Source organism: Oreochromis aureus, linkage group 3, assembly GCF_013358895.1.
Source record: "Oreochromis aureus strain Israel breed Guangdong linkage group 3, ZZ_aureus, whole genome shotgun sequence".
Lineage (NCBI taxonomy): Eukaryota > Metazoa > Chordata > Actinopteri > Cichliformes > Cichlidae > Oreochromis > Oreochromis aureus.
This window is the reverse complement of record NC_052944.1, coordinates 18,507,039-18,532,195: the sequence shown is the minus strand read 5'-3', so window position 1 is coordinate 18,532,195 and position 25,157 is coordinate 18,507,039. Positions and strand designations below refer to the sequence as shown.

At 43.4% G+C, this 25,157-nt stretch overlaps 1 protein-coding gene and 1 long non-coding RNA gene across 12 annotated transcripts in view; one reads left to right on the top strand and one right to left on the bottom strand.

The window, feature by feature from the left end:
• The window catches only part of LOC116333174 (adhesion G protein-coupled receptor L3-like), a 260,507-nt gene that overhangs the window by 42,489 nt on the left and 192,861 nt on the right, over nucleotides 1–25,157 (bottom strand). For all 9 annotated transcript variants that reach the window (XM_039609515.1, XM_039609509.1, XM_039609512.1 and 6 more), the window contains 3 exons: nucleotides 18,550–18,672; nucleotides 16,198–16,403; nucleotides 13,032–13,208 (listed from right to left, as the gene is read on the bottom strand). In XM_039609515.1, the coding sequence (XP_039465449.1) occupies nucleotides 13,032–13,208; nucleotides 16,198–16,403; nucleotides 18,550–18,672 (506 nt within the window). The remainder of the gene's footprint in view (nucleotides 1–13,031; nucleotides 13,209–16,197; nucleotides 16,404–18,549; nucleotides 18,673–25,157) is intronic.
• LOC120438913 overlaps nucleotides 1–25,157 on the top strand; it is a 79,687-nt gene that overhangs the window by 26,881 nt on the left and 27,649 nt on the right. The window contains exons 1-4 of one of the 3 annotated variants that reach the window (XR_005612250.1): nucleotides 560–709; nucleotides 3,079–3,138; nucleotides 14,284–14,555; nucleotides 17,264–17,448. This is a non-coding gene — a long non-coding RNA (uncharacterized LOC120438913). Of the gene's footprint in view, nucleotides 1–559; nucleotides 710–3,078; nucleotides 3,139–14,283; nucleotides 14,556–17,263; nucleotides 17,449–25,157 lie in introns of those variants that run through there. The other 2 variants (XR_005612248.1, XR_005612249.1) reach the window with 2 other exon arrangements.

The following is a 25,157-nucleotide window of genomic DNA, read 5'->3' as shown; positions in this document are numbered from 1 at the left end:
ACAAAGTTTAACGGAGTTAGACGTTAGCTTGCTAGTTTTCATCTAAAGATGACATGCTATGTGCTGACTAAGGGATTTCTAAAAATATAAAATTTGCAGCTCTGCAATTACTTTGAACATAAATGAAGACGTAAAGCTAAACAGCAGCAGTGTGTGTAGGGTTACTGAAGCAGGTCTAGCTGGTATATAATGGTGTAGTACCTGGTGACTACCTACAGAGGTATGGTTAGGATAATGTAAACATATTAGCATAGCGAGTATGGGGGATGAGCGTTAAATTTACCCTTAAGCAGAAGTTAATGATCCTGATTGGCAGAGACAAATGCAGTCATATGGCAGGAAAAACACTGAACATGGACCAAACTTCAGTCAAGAGAACACCTGAGACCAGAGGTGTCCAACTCCAGGTCTCGGGGGCCGGTGTCCTGCAGGTTTTAGATCTCAGCCTGGGTCAACACACCTGAATCAAATGATTAGTTCATTACCAGGCCTCTGGAGAACTTCAAGACATGTTGAGGGGGCAATGTAGCTATTTAAATCAGCTGTGTTGGATCGAGGACGCATCTAAAACCTGTCTGGAGTTCGACACCGCCGGTCTCGGGTGTTCTCTAGACTGAAATTTGGTCAATGTTCAGGGTTTTTCCTGCCATATGACTGCATTTGTCTCTGGCCATCAGGAACTTCTGAGACTATCCATCCAGAGCACAAGGTTAGTCATTAATCTGCTGCTGCATGGTTTGGATAACTCACTACCGTTGAAATCTTAATTAGCCTCAGAGTGACTCTTTTCTTAAGCATTTAAATATTTGTTGTCTGGTAAACTTTGAGCCCATTGGCTGCAGTTACGTCATAAAGTTTTAAAAACTGAGCTTAAAGGTGTGTAGCACATGAACAGTGCTAATAAAAAGTCAGTTTTCAGGGGCTTGTTTATATTACCTAAAATAAGATACAGAGCACTACAACACATTTAAAAGCTAACAGCCTTAATGAACGCAGTAGGAGCTTGGAGTCAGAAGCAGGTTGATACGTCACGGCTTAGCAAGAGGATGAGGAAATGTTCAAAAATATGTTTAAAGCAGATCCCGATGAAACAGTTGCCACCAATCGTATGTTTCCTTTTGATAAAAGCCCTGATTCTTCAAAAGTGAGACTAACACACTACAAGATTGGTTTATGCAACAACAAAGTAACTGAAAAACAACTGGAGCAGCCAGTGCTAACAAGTACTGTGGCAGTCAGATGATTCATTTGAAATTTTCACGGGGTGTCCAAGTTCAGCGCTCCTATGAGAAACAGCTGAACCCTGTCTTCTGTACGAAGTTGAGTAGAATGAATTTGTTAATTGCGGTGAATGTCTTGAGGCTCAGTGAGGGTTACATCTCGAGGTTAGAGTCATCCTTGCGAAGTCTCATCAAAGTAAACTCATTTGCGTCAATTCCTCCAAAAGCTTTTCTGCAATCGTTCTGAAAAGATACAAGAGACGCGTAATCGCTCACACGCAGACGCCGTCTGTGAGAACGCCTTTAATTTGTTTATGTGGCCAACGGCGTTTCTCTGCTCGGATTGCAGAATCAGTCAAAGGAATCAGCTCTGTGGCTAGATAGACCCAAATTAGCAAACCAAGGTCTTAAGTGGTAGCGCATACAGCACTGACAGCGCTCGATGCCCTTGTGATAATCTTAGTCGCAGCTACCAGTTTCTCCCATTTCCGACATATCCGCTGCGTGTTGACTCTTTAAATCACGGGGGCCTTAATTTAGTTCATTGAGGAGAGCTCAATTGGAAGAACTGACATGATTTATTAAGACAGAAATTAATTAATCTATTTGGCGATTAGACTCCGATGACCCATCGTGGCAGAACAGAAACCCAACGGTGATTGGAATTAGGGCACTTAGATTGGTCTAGACGCTGGTGGTGGTGAAGATGGAGATGGAAGTTTGGATGAGTGACAGTGGTTAAATGGAGATTGAGAGGAGGTGGGTTGCAGGAAGAAAATATGAAAGGGAGAGTGATGGAAGAGCACTGAGATTTAAAGTAAGCAAACTGGAGGCTGATTGGCTCAAAGAAGGTAGACAAGAAGGTGATTGGACTACAGCAACGATGTCAGCACTGAGTTTGACAGTGTGGCAAGGCAGAAGTGATGTGAAGAATTGACTGACTACAAGTTTCATTCATTATAGGTGCGCAACTTCATAAAATTATCAGTTATTATCATGTAATTGTCTCTTAAAGGGGAGCTCGTCTGTGTTTTCCAATTCCCCTTATAGTCTGTAACAACAGTGGATGCTCTTACTGACAAGACAGAGGAGATGTGTGAAGCTAAGGCTGATTTCCTTATACTTTAGAAGGATGCTTATGCAGAAGGTGTCACCAGATGCCGATGTTTGCGCTTGCATGCTCTGCGGTGTGCGGTGCGTGTGACACATTAGTCTTGTTTTCAGCCCGACGTGCCACAGAGCCGTCGGTGCAGTGGGTGGTACCGGCCATGTTGCATTGCGAGAGGACCCCGAGGTCTCCTGGGCTAGCTGGCTGTGCAGCGACTGCAGCCTCTATCCATCACAATCTCACCTTCAATTGAAGAGGCGCCCGGTCAGAGAGAAAGAAACAGCAAAGAAAGAAGAAGAGAGACAAAGCTATAGAAACAGAGAGTAGGAGCAGGGAATGTATCTACACCTGGGTGATGGATTTACTGCGGGATGATTTCTTTGTTCTGGGAGGTGGATGATGGCTGAGACGTCGCCAAACACAATGTCTCTGCTGAAAAGTTCCTATTACTGCAGGTGGAGGGGGGGTCTGCCCAGGCAGGGTGGCAAATGATGTGATCTACAGTGCCTCTGTGCCTAGCCTTACAACAACAAGCCGGCTTGATGGGACTCCATGTAAGGGTCTCTAAAGTGGGCAGACGTAATTTACTCTGAAATTTACTCACTGCGGCGCAAGGGCGGCCCGGTCGTACGGCGTCCATGTTACTTAGCAGGACGACGCACATTTGTGCACATTCGATTTGTCCTCCAATGTTTTTCTGTCCCACATTTTTCTTTTATGTCTTAAACACACATGCTTTTTTCATTCCAGACAGACGCCCGGGGAGACCGGCGTCTACACAGGGAGCGACTAGCAACAACCAGAGACCATGTAAGTGACTGACATTCTGCTACGACGGGCCAAATAAAGGCTGGAGAAATGAGCGAAAATAAAACAACTGACAATGAAAGTGATACTGCTGACTGACATAGGGCAGGCTGGTAAATATATTAAGGGGTCAACCGGAGCCTAGTGTGTGGTAGCACTGGGCAGACATCTACAAAGTGATACGCAGTGAACAAATCGCTTACAGTGGACTATGGAAATGAGCATTATTGGTCCCCTTTTGGGAACATTTGACCAGAAGCACTAGAAACAGTTGGGTCTCTCTGTGTATTGGCTTGCTCATTTTCTTCAATGCTTCAAAATGCACAATATCTGAATTAGTCTAATGAACTAATTGGCTTAAAAAAATAATGAATCCCAATGAGAGACAGTCTGGAATTTAAACTGCTGAGAGTGTCTACTAACCACGCATACTGTTCAGTAGATTCCAGAGGTGGATACAAATTTACGTTGACCACACTCATCATGGTCAAGTTGAGCGTGATTACAAAGTGTCACTCTTACACCGAAAAGCAAAAGAGTGCAAATGTATCGCTTTTGTAACAAATGCTTGGCCTAAAAGGAGTGACACCAAAGACTGTATCACGTGTCGGGTGAAATTACCTACAGATCGTATGATGATTGTTATTTTGAAACAATGCATCACTTGAGGAATAGACCTACATTCAAATAAAATGAAGTCAGCAAGTTAATTTTTTTGTAACCAGATTTGAGCTTTATGGGAAAAAACAAAAACAAAACAAAGAAAGCCCACATTGAAATTCTGCTGGGCGCAACCGTTTAATTCAAGCATCCGAAAGCATGCAGCAACTTCAAACCGCTGTCAAGGACAAAAAATGACAGCATTCATAATGTTAGACGGGCAAGCAGAAACATTTCGCCTCTTCTAATTTGACGCGCGCAGACTTTGAATGCAATCATAACTTGGGGTTATAAATGTAACGCCGATACCGATGACAGTTTATTAAGCCCAACGTGTGGGTCTTTGGATATAAGGCTCATTATTTCTGGCTAGTGTGCATGCTATCTATTGACCAAAAAAAAAAGAGGGGGGGGATTAATGATGATGGTGATACTGCAGTGAGTCTCTGTCCTCAAAAGGAAAAATTGTAATTACAACTTGCCTATCTCCCTCTCTTTTTTCCCTCCTTTTGCTTTGGCGATGCTACTGAGAAATAAACAAGGCAAAAACAATCTGTGGCTCTGAGGGTAATGAGTAATAACAATGCAAAGATGAGCAGTGGTATGTCCTGTTGCCATGGATACAAAAACAGATAGTCTCTTCAGTTTATGAAATTTCTTTCTCTGCCTCTTTCTTGCACACATCCAGTGGCGCGTGCACACACTGCCTATTTTTTTCCCCCTCCATTCAGAGTGTTCTCAGATCCAGCACGGTGACAGTTTGTCAAATAAAAAGCCTCCGTGGCTTCAATTCAGAGCCACCGTGGAACAAGCCGCCTTTTATAACGTACAAGTAGAAAAGATAAAGAATAGGGCAGGGTGGAAAAAAACACTATCACTCAGAGCCGGGGTGTAACTACTGTCCACTTTCCTCGGCTGAACGCAGTGCCACAAGCAAGCCAAGCTTTCCAAAATGTTAGTGATTGCCTTGACTGAAAGAGCTCCTTTTACTGCGTCCCTTTCTTTTCCTTTTTTTCTGCTGCTTTGCTTTCATTGCGTGAAGGCTCCCATTCTTCGTGGCTCCCTCACTATTCCAGACTCACCCTGCAGGGAGCTTAGTGGGTCCAAAAGTCATGCTGCTGAGTGACAAACAGTGGCTCTCTCTAGCTAGAAGTAAACCACACCATACAAGACTCTGTGTGGGTTATGTGTGTAGTGAGAAGAAAAAAACCCCCAAAAACATGGCGACTTAGCCACTTTCTCTTATTAAAAATCACCCTTAGAAGCAGAACACCAAACAAAGACAGCATTTTATGACACGTGAGAGCCAAAAGATATGACATGATGGTATTACATGATACTCCAACGTGCAGTGTGAACCCTACTCCTTCAAAAACAATCACTGACGACTATTCCCCACCAGTATGGTGCAGATGCCATTGGGTGTACGAACCAGCGTCCTGGCTGTGCCAGCTGGTGTCCTTCCTGGATTTTGGGTGTGCCTGCTTTCCATCAGCTTGAGGCCTGCTGTGAGATCCTCTTCCTGGGTGCCTGTGCTGCTTAGTTGGGATCGGGATGTGCCGTCTCAATAGGAATCGCCGCTGTGTTCTAATATCTAAACTTTGTATCCAAACTTGTCATGTAACATATATACACACTGAACAGTTGCCAAAAATTTGTCCTAACAAAAAAATAAAAACACTGTGAAAAAAGTCGACATCAAGCCACGATGAGCTGGTCGAGACGTTTCTCAACAAGAAAAGGAAGAAACTGAGATTCTGGGTTCATCGAGAAGGCAGCAGCAGGGAAAATTTCATGGTTTGATCCAGGAGTATGTAATGTTTCTGCCTCGTATTAGCTCTGAATTAAAAATTTAATGAACTACTTTTTCAATTTAAAAAAAGTATTTGGGTGTGTGGAAAGCCACCACCTCCAGCTTGCTGTTTTTTTTAGTTATGCCCTCTCCAAAAAGCTACCTAATTAAAATGTAGGTTAATCTTTTGGTGAAGATTACGTGCAAAAAAACAATGATGTATCAGAAAAATACAAGATGACTCAACTTGCAGCTTGTGTCAAATATAATGACATGTCAGTTTCCTGCTTCCTGTTTCATCTACAGCAGCAGGAAACCTGCCAATACATTCCCAAAACCCCAAAATGAAAAAGAAAAAAGAGAAAGCGTGGTGCAGGCGGAGAGCCAATTCTACTTTTGTGCTGTCTGAGAACCAGCCATCAGTTTGATAGGATTGAGAATCAAATGTTACGTAGCAATACTTTGCAGAAGTTGGTGTCATTTTAGTGGGAATAAGAATCGTGGTGGACGCTGCACCTGCCAATTTTTTGGAGAAGTTGTTGCAGTAGTGTCTACCATATCCATTTAGCAGTTCCAACTTTTGGCACAGCAATTTTGCGGTGCTCCTCAGATGCCAAAACCCCTATTTGGGAGGAGAATTTTGGAAATGCATGAAATTGGTACTAGATTGTGAAAAAGATGTACAAATGGCCCCTTACATCTTGTTGGAGTGGACTGGAAAAAGAAAACAACCTTTCCTTTGAGCACATAGAGACAAAGAGAAAATAAAGAGGCCCCCAAAATATTCCAGAAGAGATATTATCTGCATTAAACATTATAATCTTTGGTCTTTCTCTGCCTTTGCTGCGACTCTCTCTGTGAAACACACATCAGCAAACACAGAGTTTTAAAAGTAACATTTCTCTGAGCACAGGAAGCGTTTCTAGCTCACGGTTCAATTTCTTTAACACCGTAGTCGCTTTAAAACCCTTGTTTTTGTGAATAGCCTTTGACTTCTTGATATGCGGGCGTGTCTACAGAGAGGCATTGACACTGACGCCTCCCCCGGGTGATGAACGCTAAGAATTCTGAATTATAATGAAGAGTCCTTGAAAATAAATCCAAAAGTTGAAGTTGAACCTGAAAGCGGAAACACATAATGATCCTAAGAACACTAGCACACTCACTGAGGAATGGTTTAAAAAAAGGAAGAAAGAGAGGGCTAAGGAAATGGCCTGCTCAGTAAAAAAAAGAACTTTTATTTGAAGCCTGTTGAAAGTTTGTGGTGAGATTTGAAACCGGCTGTACATGCAACATAACCCTCAGGCATCTTGTAACTGAAGGAATTGTGCTCGGAAAAATGGTCAAAATTTTTAGTGAGCTGTTGTCAGAAACTGTTGAAAACCTCTACAAGAAGTTGCAGATGCCAGGGGGGATTGGAATATTACTATTTGTCGACAGAAGAGCATTAACTTTATGGATATTTTTATGTAATAAAATAAAATATATATATTTTATTTTTTTTCTTGTGGATGTTTTAAGGTATATCTTTATCTGTAAGCACAGCTTGCAGGAGGGTCAGAGGTGTTAAACACGTCAGTTAAAGAACGTAACAATTAAAAAAAAAAAGTCATTTCTCCAGCTTAAAGAGGCATTGCTATGTCTAAGCTTGAACACTTAGTACCTGCTGGTCCCCTCTTGTTTCCTTCACAAGTTCCTGTTACCTTGTTCTAGTTCAGGGGTGGGCAATTCCAGGCCCCGAGGGCCGGTGTCCCTGCAAGGTTTTAGATCTCACCTTGGGTTAACACACCTGAATCACCACACCTGAATCACATGATTAGTTCGTTACCAGGCCTCTGGAAAACATCAGGACATGTTGAGGAGATAATTTAGCCATTTAAATCAGCTGTGTTGGTTCAAGGACACATGTAAAACCTGCAGGGACACCGGCCCTCGGTGCCCACCCCTGTTCTAGTTCATGAAGTCAGTTTTATCATTTGCTCCTGTGACCATAATCACCCACACCATGCATATGGTGACTCTCAGGACCACCACGAAGGGGACAACCCCACCAGCGGGTCAAAAACTTGGACACGACACCAGTTTTTAGAACTAAAGACGCATCTTGGTTGTGAAGCAAATATAAAATAAATGTTATCTATATAGCACTGGATCTTTATATAGCACCAACAGTCATCTTAGTGCGCTTTATATAAGGTAAAGATCCGACAATAATACAGAGAAAACCCCAACATCCAGACCAACACCTATGAGCAAGCACTTGGCAACAGTAGGAATAAAAACCTCCCTTTCAACAGGAAGAAACCTCTGGCAGAACCAGGCTCAGGGAGGGGCGGGGCCATCTGCCGTGACCATTTGGGGGTGGGGCGATAACCAAGGGGTGGTTTGGGGTGACCTGATCCAGCCCTAAGTTTTAAGCCTAATCTTAGAAGTAGAGATGGTGTCTGTCTCCCGAATCCAAACTGGGAGCTGTTTCCACAGAAGCCGAAGCCGCTGCCTCCTTTTACATCTACTTTTAAATACTCTAAGAACCACAAGTAAGCCAGCAGTCTGAGAGGAAAGTGCTCTGTTGGGATAATATGATACTACGAAGTCTTTAAGATAAGATGGAGCCTGATTATTCAAGACTTTGTATGTGAGGGGAAGGAGCCAGTGAAGAGAATGTAATATGGGAGGAATATGCTCTCTCTTTCTAGGCCCTGTCAGTCATCTTGCTGCAGCATTTTGAATCAATTGAAGTCTTTTCGGGGATCTTGTAGAGCGATTTGATAATAATGAACTGCAACAGTCAAGTCTAAAAGTAATACATGCACAAGCTAGTTTTTCAGCATCACTCTGAAACAGGATGTTTCTAATTTTAGTGATATTGCAAACATGAATTAAGGCAGTCTTACATATTTGTTTAATATGCGCACTAAGGGACATATCCTTGACAAAAATAACTCCAAGATTCCTCACAGAGGTACAAATGTCTTCATGAACCAATAAAAGAAGCCTAGTTACTTTCAGCTCAAACACTTAGGACTACCAAGACCTGAATGACTGACATATCAAGAGAAATGTTTTAAGTCTTAATAACTTTAATTCTGTTGTATTCGTTGTGTTATGTTCAATAATTCGAGTTGTGCCACATTCCTCTACATTTAAGATTTAACATTTTTTAACATTTTTTTTTGAATTATGTGCATAATTGTTTAGTTTTCTAAAACTTCGATGCATGCTCTGTCACTGTGATAAGAAAGCGAGATAGAATCAGACTCGGAAAGATGGGAAGGTGAAGGAAGGTCTAGTGGTTATATGGACAGGGGCCAGCTGGAATGGTGCACACAGAGTGTATATTTCTTTTCTGCCGCTGAATTATAAGAGACACCTCTGAAGAGACAGATGCCATAACAGATAGCAAAAACTACTCTGCTCTGTCAGCAGTCAGCTCCTAAACTTCCTGTGACAGAAATAATTAAGCTGTCTGTCAACATCAGAACTAAAACACGGCTTCCTTCGTGGCTGGATAAGGAAAGAGACGTTTTTTTATTCACCAGCTCCAACATGCACAGTATTAACTTCACCCAAAATCTCAAATCCACTACTCCTTTATACTTTTTTGTACAGCTTCCATTAACGCCTCTGAGAGCCTCTAAGTTTGTCCAACGCCACGATAGCAGCCTATAGTCTTTATGCTAGGCTAACTGCCTCCGGGAATACAATCGAAAGAGGAATTCTGAAGTGGAAAGAAGCTCCCATGTGAGTTGTTTTTTATTTAAGAGAGAGACCATACAAGGACAGGTGAAAACATATGTCTTTAGCACTACATCGACCAAGGCCCATTCACAGAGCTTCAAAAAAGGCTTGAAGGCCAAAAACAAATCATTATTTATGAAGGCAAAGTATAAAATGCATTTCTGAAAGCCGCTGCTCACAAAACCCAAAACAACACAACACAGTGGAGCCACCACATATTGGGTTACTTCACACAAATGGAGATTTAAGATGGCTGCAATCAATACGCACTGACACAGGGTCATTGTTTAAAAGCGTGTGAATGCGGGTACTTTAAATGTTAGCAGACAAAAGTCTTGTGAAGGTCAGAAAACAGCTGGCAGTCGATTACCCGCTAAATTGAAAAGCAAAGCAAGTATAAAACATATATTAACAAACTCCAGATATCAACTTTACACGACGTGAACCAGCTTTTGATCAAGATGGCGGCGCGCACGGGTGCAGCGGCTCTTAGCTCTCCAGTTTGGTGCTCGTTTTTACTTTTACTGTGCATATTTTTGAATGTTTGCAACGCCGCCATCTCTTATAGTCGCCAGAACCTAATTGACCTAGGTTTCAAATATAGTTTGTCTGTTTCTGGCGACTATCAGCGAACACACAACATCCTGGAGGAGATAGCGAGACCGCCGGGGTCACCGTGGATGGTCTGCCCGCCCAGCAAGCGTAGAAGGCGACGGAGGGAGAGAAAGCAGAAGAGGGGATGCCGGTCGGGCTCAGATGCTAGGCTACGCAAACAACCACACCGGCCAGCACTTCCGAGCCTTTTTTCCTGTCGAACGCCAGATCCATCACCCACAAATTAGACGAATTGAGCTACAGATAGCCACCACGAGCTTTGCACGCAACTGCAGCATTATTCTTATTACGGAGTCGTGGCTTCACCCGCTGATTCCCGACGCTGCAGTTGAGTTAGCAGGCCGCACGCTACATCGGCACGACAGAAACAGCAACTCAGGTAAAAGCAGAGGAGGGGGGCTATGTGTTTACGTGCATAACGAGTGGTGTTGTAACAGCAGGATCATTCACACACACTGTTCTCCTGATTTGGAGGTTCTGGCAGTCTCGTGCAGACCTTTTACATCCCGAGGAGTTTACTGTAGTTATTGTGATAGCTGTTTATATACCGCCGGATGCTAACGCTGGCACGGCTCTCAGCCTCTTGCTTAACACCATTAACAAACAACAGCTTGCCCACCCGATGGGGTTTTATTGTCGCCCGGCGACTTTAACAAAGCGTGCCTAAAGACTGTGCTTCCTAAATTTGTCCAGTTTGTGGACTTTGCTACAAGAGGTGAACACACTTTGGATCGTGTCTATTCAAACATCAGGCATGCTTTCAGAGCGACACCTCTCCCCCACCTGGCTGGATCTGACCACCTCTGCATGTCCCTCACCCCCACCTACACCCCCCTGCTGAGAAAAACAAAGCCCCAGACAAAGGCAATAAAAACCTGGCCTGAAGGAGCCCTCTCTCAACTGCAGGACTGCTTCTCATCTACTGTATGGGATTTATTCTCCAGCCACAACCTCCAGGAGTACACGGACACTGTACTCTCGTACATCAGGAACTGTGTTGATAATGTCACCGTCAACAAAAGGGTCAGGGTGTTTCCAAATCAAAAACCCTGGATGAATAGCGAAGTGCAATCCCTCCTAAAAAGCCGCAACACTGCCTTCAAGTCAGGGGACAGGGCTGTGTACAGGGCGGCCAGGGCAGACCTGAGTAGAGGCATCAGGAAAGCTAAGGCTGCCTATAGGAGGAGGATTGAAGATCACTTTGCTGACAACGACCCCAGAAAAATGTGGCAGGGGATTAATCACATTACCAACTACAGAAGCAATAACCAGGCGACATCTAGGATTGATGCCTCGCTGGCTGAGGATCTAAATCGTTTCTTCGCCCGCTTTGAGATGACCAGACCCTCAGCTGTCACACCACTTCCACCCGCCCCAGCACCGCACACTAACACTTAGGGAGCATCAAGTGAGGTGTGCTCTAAGGTCAGTGAATCCCAGGAAGGCGGCAGGTCCTGATGGAATACATGGAAAGGTTCTCAGAGCATGTGCTGACGAACTGACCGGAGTCTTCACTAAAATCTTCAACCTTTCTTTGTCATTAAACACCGTCCCGCCCTGCCTCAAAACCTCCACCATCATCCCCATCGCCAAAAAGACAGCTGTGGTCAGCCCAAATGATTAGAGGCCTGTTGCACTTACACCTGTAGTGATGAAGTGCTTTGAGAGACTGGTCTGTCAGCACATCAGGGCCAGTCTGCCTCCCACTTTGGACCCCCACCAATTTGCCTACAGGACTAATCGATCCACCGAGGACGCTATCACCATAGCGCTCCACACTGCGCTGAGTCACCTGGAGCACCGAGGAAGCTATGTGAGAATGCTCTTCCTGGACTTCAGCTCAGCATTCAATCACATCATCCCGGAGATCCTGGTCCAGAAACTGTCTCACCTGGGACTCTCCACCCCCATCTGCCTCTGGATCAAGGACTTCCTGACAAATAGACCACAGTCTGTCAGACTCGGCCCCCACCTGTCCAGCACCATCACACTCAGCACCGGGTCTCCACAAGGATGTGTTCTGAGTCCCCTCCTGTTTACACTCTACACATCCGACTGCTCCCCTACCCATCTCTCAAACACCATCTTAAAGTTTGCGGATGACACCACTGTGGTTGGACTCATCTCAAGGGGGGATGAGTCGGACTACAGAGATGAGGTCAACAGACTGACTGAGTGGTGTTCAGTTAATAACCTCCAAATGAACACCACGAAAACTAAAGAACTTATCTTCGACTTCAGGAAGGGCAGAGCAGACCCGGCCCCACTGTACATTCACGGGAGCTGTGTGGAGAGGGTGCACTCCATGAGGTTTCTGGGCGTTCAGATCTCTGATGATCTCTCCTGGACTGCAAATACCACGGCGGTGGTAAAAAAGGCCCAGCAGCGTCTCCACTTTCTGAGAGTGCTCAGGAGGAACAACCTGGAGGAGAGGCTGCTGGTGACATTCTACAGAGCCACCATAGAGAGCATAACAACATGGTATGCAGGGTGCTCAGTTGCAGACAGGAAAGCACTGCAGAGGGTCATCAACACAGCCCAGAAGATCACTGACTGCTCTCTGCCCAGCCTGGAGGTCATTGCAAACTCTCGGTACCTCAGCAGAGCTGGCAATATCATCAAGGACCATTCTCACCCCAGCAATCAACTGTTTGAACTATTACCGTCAGGCCGACGATACAGGTCACATAAAACCAGGACAAACAGATTCAGGGATAGCTTCTTTCCCAGAGCTATCACCATAGTAAATAAGCATAAAAACAATTGAAACTGCTTAGCTACACCATACTGTCACCGTCAATTATTATTATGCTGCTATTCTTACTGTCATTATATTAATGCTGCTATCCTGTATATATTGTGCTATCCTGTATATATTGTACTTACTATTGTTTGTTTTAATGTACCTTTTATATTCTACATTTATATTTATTATTGTATTTTTGCACCAAGGGAGTGGCACTCCAATTTCGTTGTACCCTGTACAATGACAATAAAGGCTATTCTATTCTATTCTATTCTTTTTATCGCCAGCAAACCACACTGGAAGGAGTCGCTCGTGTAAACCACGACGGATCAAAAGGTGGCTTACCTTTACATCCACGTGAGCCATGAGGACAGCAAAGTTGGTCAGATGTGTACAGGAGCATGTGGTGTGTGTCCTGTTGGTGCCTAGCAAGCGGCAGTCCTGCGTCGACCAGTAACCAGTCATGGTTCGCTTGTTGTAGCTCCAGAACGAACAGTTGGGGTTGAAGTTCTCCTTAGATTGCTGTTAGGGGGGAAAGACAGCGTGAGCAAAGGGATTCGACGTTAATCGCACATTTGCTTGGCTTATTTCTGCTTTACTTTTACTTTCAGAGCAAACATCCTCAAAAAAAGAAAAGTCCAATTTCTCCCCAATGCAATCCATATCCATTGTAAAGTGAATAGCAGGTGCTTTTGCTGTCATAAAGCATCAAGCGGCCCCCTTGCCTGTCATCCTTTGTGCTTTTTTGACCTTTCTCTTTAACTTTCACTGCATGACGGTGAGCTGCCCCACAGCTTAATGGGCACCACTGCTGTCTGTGCCGGGCTCCGGTCCTAATGACGGGCACGCCTCCCTGCCATCTTGCTCGCCATTTCATAAAAGTCACCCACAACACTGAGGCTGAGTAACAGACAAGCACAACAGAACGCAGCTGCTGATAAATAGATACATCAACAGCCTCTTCCTCTTGAGCCCAATTCTTTTGTAGCTACGAAAACAAAGAGCGAGCGCACACACAGAGACACACGATATCCTTTCCATAGTGACCCTCAGCTTCCAAGGTTAAACGCGTCTGTGTTCTTGCTAGAGATGCTGCGCGGTGCTGCAGCTTTTCATAGTTTCACACGCTGCAGGGTGATTAGTCTAATAACGTTTATCCTCTGCGAATGTAAATTTGCCGCTGATTGAGTTTACCCTTCACACACCCAAACCCTGCGTTAAATATTACACGGAGAGGAGGTAGGATGACCCTCTGTCCCATTAATGGCTTTAATTGGTCCCATTAAGTGGCGAGGCAAGGAAGCGAAACCATAACTAGAGGACACATCATCATCTCAGAAGACCAGTCATCCAAAACCGCATGGTTTAGATGTTAATTTTCAAGGGCAAAGTTGAGCTCGATTCAACTTAGTGGAGCTATAAGACAAGTACCTTTGATTTAGTATGGAAGCCTAATATAGAAGTAATGTAATGCACTATACAGTGGCTATGTACCTCAAGTTGTTTCAGACAGTGGATGGACTGTAGCTGTACTCAGGCCCATATAAATACACCAATACCTAATACTGTGCTGGTTCCCATTTTACTCCCAAAACAGCCCTGACCAGTCGAGACACGGACTCCATGAGAACCCTGAAGCTTTGCTGTGGTATTTGGCACCAAGATGTTAACAACAAATCCTGCAAGATGTGAAGTGGAACATCTGTGGATCGGACTCCTTCGTCCAGCACATCCCAAAGATGCTCAATTGGACCGAGATCTGCAGAATTTGGAGGCAAAGTCAACACCTCAAACTCGTTGTTGTGCTCCTCAAACTATTGCCCAAAGCATCACATTGCATAATGCATCCTGGTGTCAAGTGTTCCCCAGGTAAGAAACACACACGATTCAACCTAGCAGGACACCTTCTTCCACTGCATCCAGTTCTTATGCTCACATGACCATTGTTGATGGTTTTCGTGGTGAACAGAGGTCAGCACGGGCACCCTGACTGCTCTGCAGCTATGCAGCCCCCTACACTTCCTTGGAGCCCTTTTTTGATAGATAATCACCACTGCAGACTGGTGCCGGCCATCACAGTTTGGTCCTTGTCAAACTCCATCAAATGCTTACAGTTGACCATTTTTTCCGCTGCTAACACATCAACACTGAGGACAAAATCTTCACTTGCTCCCTAATATATCCCACCCACTTACAGGCTCCATGACGAAGAGATAAGCAGCGTCATTCACTCCACCTGTCAGTGTACATAATGTTATACCTGATTGGTGTGTCCTAAAACAGGAAGAGCAATCCAACAACAAACATATGGAGTTGTAAATGAGCAGAGTAGTTCTCTCATATCACAGTCTTTACAGTTTTATCACACCAGAAAATAATAAGCAAATAGAGACCCGTTAAACGAAGAGCTCGTTCAGCAGCACCTCCGTTTGGTTTACGAGAACAGGGAGCTCTCGATTTGATGCACCAGTCAATACTATATATAATAATGCGACCAATCAAATTTAATTAATGGAGGAAGACGAGATTATAATCACGACTATCATGCGATTAACTGTACAGCCCCTCACGAGGACGAGATTTACTTTAAAAATAAATGTTTTTATTTTGGCGAGGGCACATTTACGTGAGGAAAAGACGAGGCGGCTCTCTTGGCACACTGCGGGACTACAAGCTTTTCCAAAAGGGCACTTTTTATTGAAATGACTTGATCTGAGCTAGAAAAGGGTATAAAAAGCGCCAGTACCCTAACATTAGAGCAACAGTAAAATTAGTGAATCTACAGTCCAAATTACAAATTACACTTAAAGCAGGTGAGTCAGAGCAATAACTGCGCTGACATTGCCCCCCTGACATTTCCCCACCACTTAATTTTTGACTTCCATAAGCTATCGTCCCTTTTTCTTATTCCCTCCCTCCCTCTGAGCTCTGGGTCCTTTTCTTTTTTTCTTTTTTTTCTGCTGTTGTAGCTTTCTTCCAGGTCCCTCCCACACACGAGACCCGCCGCAATTCTCCTATGGTTGCTCAACATCTCCGGTAATAGCTGAAGGCGCTGTTTGCAGACAAAACAGGGATATTTTGAGGGTAGCAGAGTGTGGAGAAGATAATGGAGTCAAGAGGGAAAAGTCACGACTCCCCACAATGACTAAGCAGCCTCCATCGAGGCCGAATATGACTGATATTTGTTCAGGAGATCAGGTTGCTGTTCAAACTAATAAACAACAAGGTGTTCTTGCCATCACCCTGTGAGCAACGTTGTTTTCCACAATTTGATTTTCCACACCTTTCCTTGAATAAAACTTGTTCACATTCGCTTAATTTTCCCGGGTTTGTGATGGGATTTGTACGTTTTGTTGCGCTTCGGTGAGAGAGGAAATCGCGATGAAAGGTGCTATCAAGAAAGTGAATGTGCGAGCGCACTTTTTTGTACGTACATGAAAAAATCAGAGGCACTGACATCAAAGTGAAACCCATCTCTCGGATACACAAACATGCGGACGCACAGAATTACCTGCAGATGTCTGATGGTGAAAATGACCGGGTCAGAGAGGTAGACTTTGTTAGAGTCCTTGTTGATGGCGGCCGTGATGACCGGCGAGTTGACGATCACAGAGTAGTTGGTGGCCAGGGCTTCGCTGCCCAGCTTCATGCTGGCGTTCTCAGTTGAAAGGTAGACCCCGATGTGCTTGTACAGGACGAACGCTATTCGGATTTCACCTGCAAGAGGACAGTTATGAACAGTCTCACACTGATTAAAGAATGCACTGCATGGAGTATCACTTCATTTTAAAATAGACCTTTGACACACACACAGTAAGGCTGGGCACTGATGGGGGAGTCACTGGCCAGTCTTCCAAGCTAAACATGTTTTCAGACAGTTTCCTGCTCGCTTTCAGTGATGATTGAGTGCTTTGACTATTGGCTAAAACTTCCTCAACCAGTGGCTTTGAATCAAAACACTGAAGAGAAATGCTCTGGAGAAACACCAGCTTCAAGGATCTTCTTTATCTTCGTCTTTCCACAGCAGGTGATCCACCTCCGTGTGTCTACCCTATCCTTAGCATCCTCTTCTATCATACTAACCCTCTACAACTAATTCCAAGAACCTTATCTGTGGTCCTGCCTGGGAGCTCCATATCATAATAAGACTGATTATGACCTCAAGTGTAAGAGACAAAATAAAATCCCAGGTGGTCATGATATGAGTAGGCAAAATTACACTTTTATATTCTGTTCTCTCCTCTTCATCACATAATTTTTTTGAAGCATTTCCCCAAACCAAAATTGATCTGACTCAACAGAGAAGTAGTGGCCAATGGCATCATTATCACCAGCATCATTATCAGTCAACAGGGTCGATATCAATATCGGTCAACAGTCATACTGATATAACCGAATTCCTTTAATCTATTCACAGCTACAGCCTGCAGATGGATGTCTGTGCTTCTATTCAGTTAGAATACAGAAGCTCAAAGAGGAAACATCACCTGCCGTCAGCGTTAGAAAAGAATTTCTTTGCTCACGGGACATCTTCATGTTAGCACTGAACTATAGGTTCTTTCTTCTTTTTTCCCTAGCTGGCGGTCGGGAGGACAGGTCGTCCGAAGCCAATGCGTCGCTGTGGGTGCCGTAGGGTTTCCATCTTGGTCAACGATGCACTTCCAGACCTTGTGATATCTGGCCTTGACCTTTGCCCTTGAACGATTCTTGAGTGTATTTCCGCCGTTGATGCCACTTTCTTTTCTTGCACCAGAGAGCCGAGGTATCTGAACTATAGTTTAAAATGGTTTATACTCAATGTTTTTTGGATTGTGTCCACAAACCTAGGGTGCAGTACTTACATGATCATCTGTCATGCTATTTATACAGCTCACACAGCACACTCAAATTAGAAAAATGCTAAAAGTGATAACGAATGGATCCACTCACTAGACTGAAAGCTTAAATCTAAAGTCAGAGCAGCACATAGTACAGACAACAGACAGAGCTACAAATATGGCTGCACATGAGGCAGAAAACTAGAAATCACTCAGAAATCATCAGACTTAAATAAAAAAAAACAGACTCCTATTGGCACTGACAAAGGCAACCATTTTTCTTGTTAATCATTTCCTCCTTTTTCCTCTCCCCATTGCCTCCTGCTGTCTCACTTTTGTGCATTCAAAGTTCCCTCCCGCCGTGTCTGAGATCACTCACTCTGATGAAAAGAAAACAATTTGGGTGCTATGGAACTGCATATCGGGGAAATATTCGCCACCCTGCTATAATGATCCGCCTGGGCACGGCTGGACATGGACTTAGTCATCCAGCACAGACACGGGGACGCAGCTTGAGTCGATTCTGATTTGCATGAGCTGATAATAAAAGTCTAAAAATGGGGCGACACTGCTCCCAAAGATATCTATGTATAGAGTCTAACTGCCTCATTTACAGTTTAGTGGCAGAGCTTGAATGTAACTAATTCAACAGCCAGGGTCTTATTCAGAGGCTGCAGAAAGATCTAAGCGCTTTATATGCAGACCAACAAAGGACTGGGGTAGCAAAGCGAAAGTTATTCACAAGCATCTGTGATAAAATTCCTCCAAAGCCAATGGAGGCCCATGCAATGACACAAGTGGAAGAAAAGAAAAAAAAAAAAGAAAAGACGACAAACAGCAAAAGAATTTTTGATTAATTACAGCAGCTCTCGTAAGCCAAGTAACATAACAATATTTCTATTGTAGCAAAGTTGAAACTTTTCTCTTAAATTTATCATAACCCTGAATAATAAAACACCGAGCGAAGGCGCGCACGAGCCATGATTGCACTTCAAACCGACAACACGGGAGCAATAAAAGCAGATTCAAAAGGTCTGACTTCTTACCGTTTCTTCCGTGCTGCTTCAGCGTGTTCGCTGAGAGGTGGATAGAGTTGCCTTGTCCTCCGGATTGTGGGAACTTCAGATCAGGCAAATTCCCATCTGTGCTCATTCTCGCTACCTCCAGCTCTGCACAAAACAGAACAAACCCAAGCAAGCAAACAACATTAAGCAATCAATAGAGGGCTACAGCAACCGCTTTGGACACTGGGGTTTTGTCTCTCGACTAAGAATTTAGCTAGAGTACATGAAAAGTATTTTGCAGACTGGCTGAGTCTGACTCACTTCTTTTGGAACATTAATCAAAAATCTCAGAGTTATAGCCTTGACAGAGAGCAGGATGTTCTTTTCCCCAATTCAAACCAAGCTGACTTTACTTATTTTTTCGACTTTTCTATGACTTCCATGACTGGTTTGAAAAATGGCTCCTGGGAAGAACAACAACAAGCAACTGACTGAATCATTGTATCAAATTTTGTTTTTCCAAGCCCATAAATAAGCATGCAGAGCACTACCCAAAGTTTGGCAACACTTTGAAAAGTCTTAATAAAATATGTACACGGTCAAACAATCACTGCTTTATTTCAATGGCAGGTTGTATTATCTAATGCAAGTTTATCATTTTAATTGATGACGTGAGCAAAATGGTTAAAGAAGCAATAAACTTGGGGTGAGTTTGAAGCATCAGCCCTAGAAAAAGATAAACACCAGGGTTGACTATTCCCTTCATGGATAACTGTCTTTAAGTCTGACGTCATTAGCCATTTCCGGGCCCAACCTCAACCTTTGCTTCATGTCCCAAAGTAAAATGTACACTGCAGCATCACTGAGAGTCAATGACTAAATTATTTCATCTGTAATAAAATGATTAATGTGGCTGCTCTACCAGGTGTAACAATTAAATTTAAGATCCAGGCATCCATGAAAACAGAATTTATTAACTTTAACGGAGTTAGAAGTTAGCAGGAAGTTAGCTCGCTAGTTCCCACCTAAACATGATATAGCATGTTCGGACTGAGGGAGTTCTGAAAAAATTAAAACGTACAGCTCTGCTATCACTTCCAACAAAATTGAAGTCAGAAAAGTAAACAGTAAATACATTTGTAGGGTTACTGAAGTTGGACTAGCTGATATATAATGTGATACGTGGTAGCTAGCTAAACAGCTATGGTTAGCATAACATAAACACAGTGAAGCTGGAGGATGAACGCTAACTTTTTAACGTGAGGGTTCCTGATAGTTAGCGACAAATGCAATTGCATGGCAGGATCCTGTAAATGGACCAAACTTCAGTCAGGAGAACAATCCATCCACTATATAAGCTTAGTCATGAATATACTGCTGCATGGGCTGGGCTGTAGTTATTGTAAGGTTTTAAAAACTGAGCTTTAAAATGAACAGTGACAATGAAAAACGAGAGAGGCCGACAGTGACTGACTTTTTAGGGGCTTGTTTAGATCAAATAAAACAAGATTCAAAGCAATAAAACACATTAAAAAGACAACAGCATTAATAAACGCAGAGTAGTTTCGACCCAGAAACAGGGTTCATACGTCATCACCTAAACACCAGATAGGACAAACTGATCAGCCTCTTTAAATGGTGAAAAAGACGTCTGGCCTCGTCAGGAAATCATCACTTTTTCAGCAATTTTCCAAAAGAAAGTCATTTTTTAGAGCTGCATTTTGACGCTATTATTAGCTGATGCTCAACTAGAAAGATCTATTGCTTCTTTAATCAGCACCAAAGTTTCAAACTATGCTAACATAACAAAGTTTCCTCTGATGATCAATCAAACTTTTCACATGATAAACTCGCATTAGGTAATAACATGTCCCATTCGTGATGGTAAGAGATATTACATTAAAAATCATAAGTCATCCAAATCCATTCATTACTGGTCGTTTACAACTTCTCTCATCAGTTTTTATGCTTCATAGGTACATGAAAGAAAGCTGTTTGTTTTTTCAAAAGCCTGAATTTTAGAGCGGTAGAGTAATTATGCTCTGTATATTACTGTACCTACACCAAGCAACAACACAAGCCTGGGTAAGAAATTTGTTATTGATTACGACTGAGGGAATATTTAAACTGTAGTCAGAAAATCTTACAGCTAACAGCTAGAGCAGACGCTAGCAAACTGCAAAGAAATCTCCAATTGCTATATTGATTCCAAAAAGCATTCATCGTGTAGCAGCTGGTTTTATTAATCACTGCATCGCCAAAGAGCTCTAAATACAACACATCCTCTCTTGATTCACTCAGCATTGACAGAAGAAGTTATCTGTCGCGACTGTGTACAGTTTACACATGACAATGTTGTTTTTCGCCTAAACTGTAACAACAAAGGCTGTCTTTGCTTTATTTAAAAAAAGACACCTTCATTCTGAGGAATCTTTTTCTCTTGAAGAGCACAGAGAGTGAACGATGCAAGGAGAACATAAAGACCGACGGGACAAGACAAGCTCGCTTCTGCAGCAGTTCAACAGCTGTTGTGTCTGAAGCGAGCGCCGAGCTCCTAATTTATGGTTCAAAGATTCTGGTGTCACGCAGCAGAGGAAAATGAGCTGCTGATAGGAGCCTGGCTGAAATGAAAATCTCGTTCCATCAAAGTTATTATGGCATGATACAATTCAATTTAATAAAGCAGTCTAGTGTGCTCCTCTCTTAAGTACAGGTGACCTGTGTGAAGTCTAGGCATTCCTAAATGTCAAATTAACTCCCAGAGCGCTGAGATGAGTCTGCTGATTCACAGCTCGGTAGAAATACAGAAAAGAAGTTACACAAACGCACATTTCTAAATGTGCGGTGTGGATTAATAGAGGCTGTGGGCGTAAGTAAACAATGCTGACGTTTATGTAAGAGATTACAGTTTTAGCCACGATTGTGCAGCTCTTGTAAAGAAATGTCACTGCAAATGTGTAAAATCTGGTATAAGCTGAAGAAACAGTCACGGAAACGGCATTAATAGGTTATATTGTAATCTAGACACCTACAGATGTCCATGAGATGGAAAAACAATGGGACAGTCAAACAAGCAGTGACCGGCTTACAGTAAAAACCGAAACCGCAGGAAAACAGCAAATGAAAAGCTGTAAGAACCTACGTCTTCTTCTTAGGCTTATAAAAACACTGGCAGTCACCACAGCCACCCCTCAGCATCCTTGTAGATGCACCTGTGGTATAAACGTCAAAATCCTAGGTATTTTTCAGAAAAGTTGACCTCTGACCTTGAGGTCAAGGTCACCAGGATTCAATTTGAAAATCCTAAGTGACCTCATTTTTGAGTTATCGCATTCACAAGATTGGCTTGACCTCTGACCTCTCATGTAAAGCACAATCTGTGGATAAAAGATGGCTAATGAGGTGAATTCTTTCTAACGGCCAGCAGGGGGCGGCTACTCTGGTTTCAAAAAGTTGTCCAATTGCATAGAAGTGTGTAAAAATATATAATATTAGGAAACATTTCTTTTTCGTTGAGGGTCTTTTTGTTTTTTTAATTAAGGTATAATGTTTATTTTGTAAATTGTAGTCCGATTTAAACTGAAAATGGATAGAAAAAAGAGACACTTTTAGGCTGTGTCTACTTTGATTGACAAAGTGCTACCACATGAGCGTGCAATGGTGATTGGATTGGTGCTCAAATAGGACTTTTTAAAGTTAGACCAGTGCTTATACAGCGCCTTTCTACTCACTTCAGCACTCAAAGTGTCTTCCACTACAAGTCCCATTCACTCATTCACACATGCATTCATACTTTTATCTACTTCGAAGTGCTTTCTTACCTTCACACACACACAAACACTCTCACACTCTGATGGATGCTTCAAGGGCAACTTGAGGTTCGGTATCTTGCCCAAGGGTACTCCAGCATGCGGACTGGAGGAGTCAGGGATCAATCCACTGACCTTCCAATTAGTAGCCAACCCGCTCTACCTCCTGAGCCTCAGCCGGCAGTCAGACACTCACCTAACCAGTGATGTTCGGTTCAAAGACAAAAAGATGGCGGTTGCCAGCTTGGTACTGATTTCTTTGACTTACATATCTCTGCTATGTTTTTTTATGCTTTCTAGCGATGGCGACATAATCAGCTTGAGGAACGAGTTCTGAAAAATAGTAACAATCCTTTTTTTTCTAGCCTTTATTGATAGGATAGTCAGGAGAACAGTAACGCAGGGGCCGAGTGGGAGAATGTCAGAGATAATGACCCGAACCCAGGCCTCTGCAACAGCCTTTCCACTTACAGGCCGCCTTCTCGAGTAAGCGAGCCACACCAGTTCACCCAAAACACCTTTTGAATGAGGTGACTGCCGGCTACGATCAGTCCAGACATCCGCTGCCGGCTAAATGCCACTCAGTTATAATGCGACTCGCCAGGAGTGGCAGCCTATCCAGAGTTCTACTTGAACTAGCAGGCAGATTAGTCTGTAGTGGAGAATCTCAACTTGAAACAAAAATTGATTCAGTGTAAGAAAAAGAAACTTAATTAAGGCCGATAAGGCATTCAGCTGATGATCTCACGTCAGCGGACTGTGACACCTCTGACTTTGATAAAGGTTACAGCCAACAGGAAGCTACGAAGAGGCCACATTTAATCCTGCCTTTGGATCTCTTCTCATACCAGGGTTTCCCATAAAAAAAAAAAATCTTTTGTATTAGCATTCTTCTGTGCTTTTGTAAAGGCCAGGGGGTTTTGATACATTCCTATTCAACTTAGCTAAGACAATACCCCAGATAGCTTACCGTTCCCTGGATTCCAAGAGGCTGCCTTCGGAATAAAGGAAGCATTTTTCCGTCTCCCTCCCTCTCCCTCTCTCTCTCTCTCGCTGTCTTTCTTTTCCCCTGTGCGGTTGTGTAAAAGAGCTTACGACGGGCTTTAGGGAATTTCTTTGATGCCATAGGAGTTGTTGGACCCCAAAGGCTATACCTTCAAAGCTGGTTTAAATAACACGCTAATCGGCAGAAATCTGTTCACAAGATTATCATGCAGAGAGCGGAGCGCGCGCTCTCTCGCAGACAAAAGCTCGAGACGAGCACACGCAGCGTGACGCGTAAACACAAACACAGACACAATGACTGCGGAAATATCCTTCTTTGAAAGCGCACAGAATAGATCTCATTATCAGCTTGAGCCTAAAATTGGAGCAAGGCTTTTTAAAAAAGGGTTCGAGATTCACTTTAAAGCGAAAGAACCAGCTCGGCCTGACGCTGAAAGGATGTCTCCAGGTGTCTTAAGTACAGTACACCTGCTCACACACACACACACACACACACACACACACTTAATGTCACATGCAAGGCAAAGTGAGGGATAAGTAATTAGCTGCTGTAGTGATTACAAATGTTTGGAAGGGCCCCCTTGTCCTCATTTAACTACCCTGCATGGCATGAGGGATTGCAGAAGCCGACTGGCTGGGTAAAAAGAAAAAAAAAAAGCCCAGCAAACAGAGAGATAAGGCCCAGTAAACATGTCACCAGCACATAATTAACCAGACTACCACAGTGTGCTATAAAATCTCACTCGAGTTTTGCAGGCATCGTTTCATCCCCCCTTCTCCAAACGAGCCCAGAATCTCCTTAATACCCAGATGAATTGTGTGCCAGATACAATAAAACCCATTTTATTAATTCTCCTTACGCTCGCTTCCTTTTAAGCCAGCAGACCTATATTTTTAGGTTGCCATGGCAGCAGGAACTTTGGGGGGATGGGATAAAAATCCAATGTCTTCAGAGAAGAGGGCGATACATCATGGCATTATTTTTGCCCCGCTAGCTCCAATTATTTAATTTTTACACGGTTCTCGATGTAAGCTGCAAAAAAAACAAAGTCCCAGCGACGGATGCATCCAGTTTGGAATTACCCCACCAGGGACAACCGTAATGACACAACTTCTATTATCTGAGCTCGCTTGGTATTTATACACTGAATAATGAGCACCGATCCCTGATCTGCAGCACCAGTGGTTAATTCCTGCTAATAACTGACACGAATATAAACACAATCATTAGAGATAATTGTCAGTTTACAGCCGGCTGCCATCAGCTATAAGCAGCCCTGCCAGATTTCACCTCCTGCAAGACAGAGAGCATTACTCCAGTGACCTTCACACTTGATCCAACGCCTCAAAAGCTCCGCTGTCAGCGTGAGGGGATCAATAGCTGCGTGGTGAACCTCGTGTGCCTGTGCAACAAGCAAGACCTGCCAAGGCTCTTTAGGCACGTGAGAGAAAAATACTGGGAAAAACAAACTATATCAAATAAAAATGCAACGACAGAAACGAACACTCGGCTTTTTAAACTCATCTTATGATTGTCTGTCATAATTGGAAAATGCAGCGTCTTCCAGATGAGCTAATAATCTGTTTCCCAGCAGCTTGAGAACATAATTCTATCCAAGCTGGTTCACTCAAACAAACAAAGACCGCCAAATTAAATGTAATGTGCTCGCTGGCATTCAATTTCACATCCATCCACTCATCCATATATCCATCCACTAATTCATCCATCTATCCATCCATCCATCCACTCATTCATCCATCCACTAATTGATCCATCCAACATCCATCCATCTATCCATCCAACCATCCATCCATCCATCCACTAATTCATCCATC